This window comes from Sander vitreus, chromosome 19 (genome assembly GCF_031162955.1).
Source record: "Sander vitreus isolate 19-12246 chromosome 19, sanVit1, whole genome shotgun sequence".
Lineage (NCBI taxonomy): Eukaryota > Metazoa > Chordata > Actinopteri > Perciformes > Percidae > Sander > Sander vitreus.
This window is the reverse complement of record NC_135873.1, coordinates 5,904,690-5,914,901: the sequence shown is the minus strand read 5'-3', so window position 1 is coordinate 5,914,901 and position 10,212 is coordinate 5,904,690. Positions and strand designations below refer to the sequence as shown.

Here is a 10,212-nt window from a genome sequence, read left to right as displayed (position 1 = left end):
ATTCAAACACATTTGTTTAATTGTAAAAGATGCATTTGTGAATTCTGAACAGGAATACAAGACAGGCATCAAATGTAGTGTTAAAAGTAAAGAGGTGTATTACTGTAGGAGAAAAGTCAAATATTCACTTCTACACCTCAGCAAATACAGATAAGAGACTAAAATGAGTTCACATAGTGTAAATAACTTCCTTGTACTAAAGAAAAAAACAGCCATATCTTTGAACTGTAACTAAACATTTTTTAGAAGAAATGTTCATTGTAAATTACCCAGTAAAATCACCCTGTGGTGAAGGATGTGCATATATAAAACGTATTCAAATTAAAGCCATGCAAACTGGACAGCAAAGAATATAAAAAAATGACAGTAATAAATATACTGCTAAAGGTTACTTGCGATCATGCTCTCTTCATACATATGCCATGCCCAATTAGGCAGGCAGGTATTCATTAATTAATACTTCAAACCCCCACAAGGTGGCAATGCAGCAGAGAGGATGTAAAAACAGGAACATACAGTTTACCTCAAAAAATGATTTAAACTGAAAAAATGATTATGCAATGCCCTGATGATACTGAGTTGGATCTGAAAAGTAAAATTTGAATGCAAGGTTAAGCAATATGACTGACAACACAAAATAGATCACAACACTTATAGTATTATAATCCAACTTTTGTAGAGCACCTTTGTAAAGTTGAGATGTGTAGTGTAAATGTGAAATGTTTGTTCAACTTCCAGTCTACTTTATGTTCTACCACAGCTTCATAATTAAAATGTTTCTGAGCTGTTTGTGCGCATACCAACATTTTAAATTTAACTGGTACAAATGAAAATGGTAGGTCAGACAGTAATACAATGGTCTGACATGAAAAACAGGTATGTTTTGTTGGATTTAAAATGCAAAATCCCCCCCATTTCAATTAACAACAAAAAAATGCTGTGCTTCATTTCAGTTTCTACTAAGGCTGGGCGATATGGTTACGATCAATATCACAACAGTAATAATTGTCAAAATATTAATATATATCTTTATAGTTTAAAATAATGAAACTGATGTTCAGTACAGTGACATGTGTTCCACTGCTATGCTTTACATTATCAATTTATTTATTATATAGCCTATGTATCATACCCAGCCATAGTTTCTTCCTGACTTGAAACTATCAAAGCAGATGTGAGTAAGAAGTGTTGACAGGGGTAAGCATCGTATGGGAAATTAACATGAAAAGCAAAGAAAGTCAAAGAAAGGTAAGCATGCAGATCATAACAAGACGTGTCGAGACAGGTGAGCTTGATCGACAGGTTTCTTATCCATTGCCAGGCTACCACGTGACTGTGGGAAAGAACACAATTAGGCAATTTCTCACCCAACTATTATTACTCACTCAAATATGATCTCTCTCTCTCTGTCAGACAGGATTTTAATTTTCTTCAAGAGGTGTGTATGACTGCATGAACGTAGACTGAGAGATGTTTCTTGTTATCCTCATTGAGTGGATTACAAGCTGTACTGCAGTTCATCTTTGCTCTCTAGTGGAAATGGGTACTACACGAACACAACACATACTTGCACAGATTATCAATGGAAGTCAGGCTTAATATGGAAGAAATGGAATAGGGTTCAGGAAGTTTGCCCAAAACACTTGATATGCTGCTTCTACAGCTTCAGAATGATGATAACAAAAGGCCTTTCAGGTTAACAGTAAAAAGTAGGCCAGAACCAGGATGTGAGGCCTCCTTCTGTGCTATTTGTGGAATGGGGGAGATGGCTAAATAAATAGAGGAAGGAAGGAAAACTGCTATCATGTGAGTGAAAGAAAATATGGCAAACATAATAAAGCAAAGCTCCCAAGACAAACAGTCCGCATGGACACTCAAAGCCATGGAGGAGCTTCAAATATTCAATAAGTTAACACTCAAAAAGACGTGGCATCAAAGCTGGGAAGGTCAGTATATAAACAAAGGCAAACCAACACACACTTGGAGGACAGAACCAACCGTCAAAACTCAGCTTTGTAGCAGCTGCAGCGAGGCTAAACACGTGTTCCAGGATTCAACTTCGCTCGCTTCAATCCCACTCAAACAAAAGGTAATGAAAAGAGTCTAACAACAAATAAGGCATTTCAAAGAGAGAAAATATATGTGTAGTGTAAACAAAGTTTTTACGCAAGTGATATGAAATATCATGAAGATATTTCTGCCAGGCGCTGGAGCAGAGTGGAGAAGCCAGCTGCTTGCTGGGAGAGCTCAGCGACACGGTCCACCATCTCCTGGGTGGCGGATACTGAAGGGTAGTTTTGTGCAGCGCCCTTTGTTGCCACAACAACTGACTTCAAGGCCTGACAGAGTCGTCCCCCTGAGGTTGTGATCTGAAGTAGAGAAAAGAAATAAAAGCAATTATTACACAGCTTTGATAAAACAAAATGTAAACTGCCAGTTATTGCCCATTAAGACAAAAGAAAGTATACTTTGTGTTTTTATTTCTCAACATACAGGCTATATATATCTTATGATTTCACATGAATAATGTCATAAAAACAAACTGCGTAGGGTTTTCTCTACATACCTTGGCCCGGAGGTCGGCCGAGGTGAGAAGGCGGGAGAGTGTGTCCCCAATAAACACCAGTTTGTGTGCCGTCACAATGAGACTCTTTCCTCTAGCGACGAAGACGCGGGGAGGTTGGTTTCCCTGCACGCTGCTGAAGAGCACATCGATGGCGTCTGCCAGGCAGGAGAGGTGAGCGAGGCTTTGAGACGAGTAAAAGGACAGCAGCTCCGAGTCCTCCAGGGAGAGAGACACAGGAAGTGGAGGGGATGGGGTCAACTGTACATGAAAGATCAATAGAGAAAGTCATGTTACAGAGTCAAATATGCCACGGGCACTAAATGTATCATTGTCTTTAGGAGATGACAAATCTGAGAAATTGGATGGCTAAGTGGGGTTTTGACAAGTTTTCCCTTTTGAATCCGGCCAATAATTACACAACAACCACAGATGCAATTAAAGCTTTAAGCCATTTTGCTATACTGCACACAACATAATTACATTACATTTAAATGACTCTTTAGCATAGCTGCAACGATAAGTCGATTAACTGGTACCCAATTCATTTTCTGTTGATTGGCCAACTATTTTGATAATCGAAAAAAACAATGTAAGCAAAAACATTTGCTGCTTCCAGCTTCTTGAATGTGAGGATTTGATGCTTTTCTTTGTTAAATATGATAGTAAACTGATCATTTTTGAGTTTTGGACTGTTGGGTGAACAACAAGATATTTTATAATATTTTTACAATTACAACAGTATTTTCCCACTATTTTCTGACCTGATCTTATGGACCAAAGGATTTATCAAAAATTAATCAACATGAATCCATAACAAAAAAGAATCATTAGTAACCGCTAACAACTAATCTTAAGCAACCATTTATCTGACTTCCTAATGTAAACAAACATTATGCAAACCCCTAATTGATGGTGTATAACTGTATTAATGTAATACAGGACGTGAGCACTCAACCCTTCTTTTAAATAAGGTTGTCTTACACCGAACTTAAAAGCCAGAGAAAGTCAGACACAAACACACACATATATGGTACGTCAGCAAGTGGCACTGTTGAAAGAATGACTGTGCTTTTCTGTCACTTGTTGTGCTGCAGCCTCCATTCTATGTGAGGCAAGATTGTTACGATTTACAAGTGACCTCTTGTTGGTTGTCTATGGCGTAACCAAGGAATCTAGCCACGACTCGAGAAAATTCAGACTGAGAGATAAGATAACATGACCTTAGTCTCAAGCAACAGAAGACAATACATGATTGTAATTTTGCTTTGTATGCTGTTACAAGTCTCCAACTATAGGCCTTGATGTTGGATTATCAGAAAAATAAATGAAAGCGTTAACACTGTAAACATTCTCTCAATCGCCACACATAATGGATTAATGGATAGATTAATGAGACAGACATCAACAGGGGTTAATTTGATATAAAGTCAGGTGGCGTTGGGTAATCGTAAGTGTAGACTGAAGATGAATTTGGACCACATCAGGAGCTGAAAAGCTGCATCAAGCTGAATTAATGAGTCACAGTGCTCATTGGTAAACAGAGCGCACTGTGAACACAGAGTGAATCAATGACTTGTCCACTGTGTGGACTTGCTGTGTGTTTCTGTTCAACAAAAACGTCTAAGAAATGACAGTCTTTGGACTGTAGGAGCTAAGGATTGTGTAAAAATAAGAGGTAAAGACTCACCGTTGGCTCTGCAGTGATAGTTTGTATGTGTCCGTTCTCACCCAGGACATCAGGAAGTGGCTCAGGTTTACCCTAGAGTGGGACAGAGATCAGTCAGGCATGTTTATAGACACATTTACTGTCTGTTTGATTGTATTGTAACCATAAAACTACATGTGCACTCATGACATGTATAAATAGTTCCCAGCAATTGTACAGATGTGTTGAAGCACAAAAAAAAAAAACAGAAAAAAACAGAAAAAAATGCAGGTATATATAAAACATGTAAAGATAAATGACAAAGATGGAATTCTGGGTGAACATGACAAACACTCAATTAAGGGTGGGAAAAATAATCGATTCTTAGATACATCGCAATTCTCTCTAGAACGATTCAATGCTCGATGCAGATAAGTTAATAAATCGAAAAGAAGAAAAAAAAAACTCAATAGTAGCATGAAAAAAAAAATGCAGATGTTGTATAACAAATTCATTTCATGAAAACTGACCTGCAGCTTGACGTATCCAACACTGTCTCCAGTAGGTACAGGGGCAGGGATGGGAGTCAAGCCGATCCCTGCATACTCATTGCTGGGGTCATCTTCTCCATCAATAAGGCCCACTGTAAGTGTCACAGTCGACAGAGTGGGAGGCAAGGGGAAGGCAGGCTGAGGGGTTGGTGGCAGGGGCCGCTCCTGGATCCAGCTACCTTTACGCGAGCCCATCCCACCTCCTGAAGACTTCCCATCAGGCACTGGGAGCGCAGGCAATGGCCTGCGGGACAGGGAATCTTGGGAAGGCAAACGTGGTCGGCCCTGAGCCTGCAAGAGGAGAGCGCTTTCCTCTAGGGAGCGCTGAACCAGCGTCAACAGCCCTTCTGATGGAGGAGCGTTGCCAATAGCAGATAACGCCGGAAGGAGGTCTGATAGACGAGCCCATGCCTGCTGAAGAGGCGGTGGAGGATCATCTGAATGACTGGCTTTCCAGGTCGACAGGATTTCAGCCAACGAGGTGGCCAGGTCCCGTGACGACAGAGTGGAGACCGAGCTGGAGGCTGTGTTAAGCACCGAGTGGACAAGGCTGGAAAGTGTGGCTCTCCACTGCATGTCACCTGAACCATTACTAGAAACAGAGAGGCGGCGAGTAGAGGTGGAGGAGGATGACAAAGAGTGAGGGAGGATTTCCGCAGTCAATGCAGGCATGTCATAGATGCCACAGTCATGCTCAGAAGAGTCTCGGTTATGACCTCCACTGCTGGCTCGTTTCTCAGGTCCAGGGACACGATAGACCTGTCCAACATCATCACCAGAGAGGCTGTTGGTGGACTCCCCCGGGCCCAGAGGTACACCTGGAAGTGTAGGAACACTGTATACATCGTCATCAACTTCATCAGGCTGGACATCTAATGTGGACAAATTCAGAGTGATGGTGGGGACATCATAGACCTACAAGTGGGAGATAAGACAGAGGGAATGTTTTGAAATTATGCGTGTTGTTGACTTTATGATTATTTGGATGGAGAATGATTCTATGAGACAGGGACGCAAAGTAGTCATTGTGCCATAACACAGTATGGGGTTTCTGTGTCAATAAGGGAACCATGATGCATCCACAATACTGTGGGCACACATAATTTGTAAGAGCAACATGTTCTTTTGCGAGTTTAGAAGACTTTAGACCACTTTTAAACCTGGCTTGTGCACGGATGATCACACTGAACTGGTTAAAGTAAAAACACATGATATCCACACACTGTCAAAGAGTCGCCACAACCACCAAAGGTGGAAAGAGACACATTTGTCCCCTTAAAATCAGCTAAGTGTAAAAGCAATGAGTCCACATACAGTAATTCCAGGCAAAGAGGAAAAAATAATCCCAACAGCTGGCAGACATATTCAAGTAACATTAAACAGGACACCACTGGGGGCAGGGTGCTGGTGGTATGGCCATGACAAATGGGTGTGACTAGGGTGTGAGAGAAAATAGCAGCAGCATTTGGACTGGATAGACAGGCTCCCCCAGCAGAAAGAGACAGGTGTGGCCTCGCCTTGAAGGGGGGCAGGGAGACAGACTGATGGTGGAATGTGGGAAGAAATGGTGACAGGGTATTTGATAGTCATCTCTTGTTGGTGAATCCCTTCACTTGTACAGACATGAATTTCACCAGTTTAGCAGTTCCCAGCTATATCTTGGTCAATTATATACATTCATAAGGATTGTTATTTGACTATCCAAAAATAAAAGAAAGAGCAAATTATAGGCACAACACACGTAAGAGCAAAACCAATGGAATACATCACTGATGAAATTTTAACGTCTGCACAATTACTTTAAAACACAGATGTTGTGTAAATAGACATTTTAACCTCCAAAATTCGATATAAATCATAAAGTTAAGCGGAGATTAAACACAGCTGAGAAGACAGGTACTAATAACACAGGTCCATCTGTAGCTCTGTAAGGATTGCTTTACCTCTGTCTCAGAATCAGCTTGTGGTGGGACACTTCGAGGGGTGTCATAGATGCCATCATCATCATCATCATCATCACCACCACCACCACCAGTGGAAGATGGGACTGGACGATGCCACCTGCCTCTGGGAGGGGTATCATACACCTACCAAGACAACGAAAGCACAAAACCGAATTATGATTGCAGGTCTTGGTCAACCAAAATTTGTATACATTTTTTCAAACGTGCTAATGAAACTCTGACAACATGCAAACGCACTCCACTCACGACCTCCCAAAGACAAAATAAATTTTTGGAGCAATTAGAATATGAATTACCCTACAACATAACACTGTTCTAGGCAGAACAACAGTTTCAACAGTGTGGTAGTTGAAGTAGCCATCACATACTGTACCTGGTCATCCACAGCATCTGAGTAATCCCGATTTTCTTCTTTTTTGTTCAGCATGTTGTTACTTTTCTCCAGGCCATTATTTATCCTTTCCTCCATACTCTGAGGAAGTACCCTCTGTTTGTCCTCTTCTTGCTGCAGGCTTGCAGAAGTGACCTGAGCAGTGGGTTTGGGGACACTGTTAGAATCAGCTGATGATGGTGCGGCATCTTTCCTGGTGACTCCCCTCACTGGAGGTGCTGGTGGACGAGGTTTGCGGGTAAAATTTGGTGAGCCAGGAACCCTGACCTGCCCTGCTCTGATCAGCAAAGGAGACCCGCGGTGACAGGCCAGGCCTGGTTTGCCCCTGGCAACAGCCGGGTTGGGTGAAACTCCCTTGAGCAGAGGTCTGGGAGATGCTTGGACTGGGGATAACTGAGATGGGTGCTGGTGGGCCAAAGCTGTGGCTGAAGTCCTGTGAAGGCTTGCTCCCACAGGGGTAGGTGTTTGGTACATTCCAGGTGTGTCCTGGCTCACTTTCGACTGTGGGGTACCGAGTGTTCCACTAAGGCCATTAGAGCAGACAGCAGTGCCCACAACTCCTCCTGTTGGGGATTGGTAAACACTGTCACCTGCAAGTGGTGTACCTTTGGGCACCAAGTAACAGTCTTCAGAGTGTCCTGTTGTTAGTGTTTCTCTAGGGACTAGATATGTAGTGTCCTCTGGTTCATCAGCTGCCCTTGGAACTCCAGTGGGGGCGAGGTACACTGACTCTGAAGCCATGAGAGCTCCTGGCTGTCTGGTATGCTGAGCTGCTGAAGGCATGGGACTTACTGGAGTCTGATAAAGTGTTCCAGTCATTTCTGTGCCTCGTCCTCTCAGAGAGGGTGAGCGTGGACGCCCCGCCACTCCTAAATCCCAGTCAGGTCTAGGCCGAGTGCCAGAGCTGGAGTGTGAGCGTGGGCGCCCAACCTCGACTCTGCGGAGCTCCCCGGGCCTTGAGGCAGCTCCTCGTCCCTCACCCACGCCTGGTGGGGAACGATACACTCCATCTATGTCTTCTGCGCTACTGCTGACAGCAGTCCGGGCTAGTGGGGGAACAGGCGACAGGTAGACAGAGTCCTCAACGGGACCACGACGGGGGTCTGAGCCTGGGGGTGGGGCAGTCTGAAGGAGTCGAAGGCGGTTGGCAGGGGCAATGCCCTGTCTGCCATGCAGGGAGCAGAGCCACCAGCCTGGCCCGCCACCCTGTTCCTGTTCAAGAACCATCAGTATGTCACCCTTCCGGAAAGCCAGCTCCTCCGGGCTCTCTGCCGTGTTGTCGAACAGTGCCTTTGCCAATACCGTCTGAGAAAGAAGACAGGACATGATTAGAAATCATAATACGGACCATTCCATTTAGTAATTTACATACACACGCGCACACACACTTAAAAGTAGGTTTTAATCGACAGCCTAAATTCACCCAAGAGAGTGTCTCACATCTACACACCACAAATAAACAAGTACATTCACATGGCAATGCCAAGTCAGGGTTATAAAAGGTTTGATTGTTTAGGGCTATTGAATAGAGAGTGAATGGAGAATGAATAGGGAAGATCTCGTAAAATGGCAGTGTGAGAGACAAAAGTACAGGAAGAGGATGGGTGAACACAAAAAATAAAAAATATAAAAGCTAGCATCATGACAAACTCAAAATTTACAGTGTGTCAATAACCACGAAGAAAGAAAAAAAAGGGGAACAGTCAGGGAGGATCAATGATCAAATGGACATAAGGGCCTAATGGTAATGAGCTAGATGAGAGGAAGGGGGAGGGGATAAGAGGCACATCTGTCCCTTGCTGTTTAGGATTTAATTGCCAACCCAAAAGCCAGAGTCAGGCCCCCTTTCATTTTCTAAACCAACCCCCTGGGGACAACAAGGATCCATTGAGCCATGTGGGACCCCCTTAGAACAGTAATGGAGGCAATAAAGATCCTGATAAAAATATATAGATATTGTGAGATAATACACAAAAGGTAAAAACATGCCCAGCAAATTATATTTTTTTGGTTCCAAGTGAGTTTTGATCACATATGTACATCATTGTAATACCATCACAAAAGTGCATGCAAATTCATACAAACAAAGAGACAAATATTGTACTCACGGAGACAGACATTGTCGCTAAGTTAACAGTTATGTCTCAGAGAATAACTCCAGTAGGTCAGTCGGGGTCGTCCATCTAGATCAGCGGTGCTTCTCATGCATGTGTTGGTCGCCCGAGAGACTCGGTACAGAAGCACAGCTGAGTCTGGGCAGGACACATCTCAAAGCCCGGGCGCCTCGTCGTCTCCGCCTTCATAAGGACTCTGCAATCAATGCAGAAAGGCTTTGAACGCTTTCTTCACGACTCATTCACAACACACCGAGACTGTTAACGTTAGTTAACCTCAACTTATAACGTTACAAGACACACGTGAAATGAAAGGTAGGCAGGCAGCGGCAACACCTGTCTATCCTTTTCCACGCCCAGTAACGTTAAGTTACATTGAATGCAACCCGCTAAGCGAAAGCTAACGTTAGCTTAGCATCGTAGATAAATAAACTGTGTGCACTCGCTATTAAAATGTATATTATATAGTTATCCATGGCTATTCGTGTTCAAATGACAATTCATTTGAACAGTAACGTTAGCTAGTTAGAATAACGCGAGCTATGTTGCCGCGGCCTAACGTTAGCGAACGTAGATGTTGGCTGTTAACGCTGGCTATCTTCATCGCCTTTTGCTGCTAACACTAAAGTTCAGTTTTAAAACAACAATGGTACCGCCGGGTTAAACCGCTAAAGTCGACATGTTTGCCAGCCAACGTTAGCACCCATCATTATAAAATACTTACGTTGCTTTTTTTCTTATCGCCTTTAAAATTAGCGTCACATTCGATGGTACGTAAAATCACTTCTTTTCAGGCGTGAAAATCTGAGGCCATCGGCGTTCAATCTTCGGCGATGACAACAAAATGTTCTCCGCCTCCTCAGAGCAGTCCATAGATCTAAATAGCATGCTTGAGCGTCAGCTGTAGGCTTTAGACCAATCCAACATCTGTGAAGTCGCGTAGGTAACCGCAGCCCTGAACACACCGCCTGTGTGATTGGC

The 10,212-nt window shown here is 43.2% G+C and overlaps 1 protein-coding gene across 1 annotated transcript; it reads right to left on the bottom strand.

Annotated features, from left to right (window-relative positions):
• Position 1: 1 nt before the first annotated feature.
• efs (embryonal Fyn-associated substrate) lies at positions 2-10,131 on the bottom strand. Its single transcript, XM_078276510.1, has 8 exons — positions 9,956-10,131; positions 9,226-9,427; positions 7,100-8,422; positions 6,706-6,849; positions 4,742-5,677; positions 4,254-4,325; positions 2,567-2,824; positions 2-2,369 (listed from the first exon to the last, which is right to left on the bottom strand). Exons 2-8 carry the CDS (start codon positions 9,235-9,237, stop codon positions 2,184-2,186), a joined length of 2,931 nt encoding a protein of 976 aa, XP_078132636.1. The 5' UTR covers positions 9,238-9,427; positions 9,956-10,131; the 3' UTR covers positions 2-2,183.
• Positions 10,132-10,212: the final 81 nt, after the last annotated feature.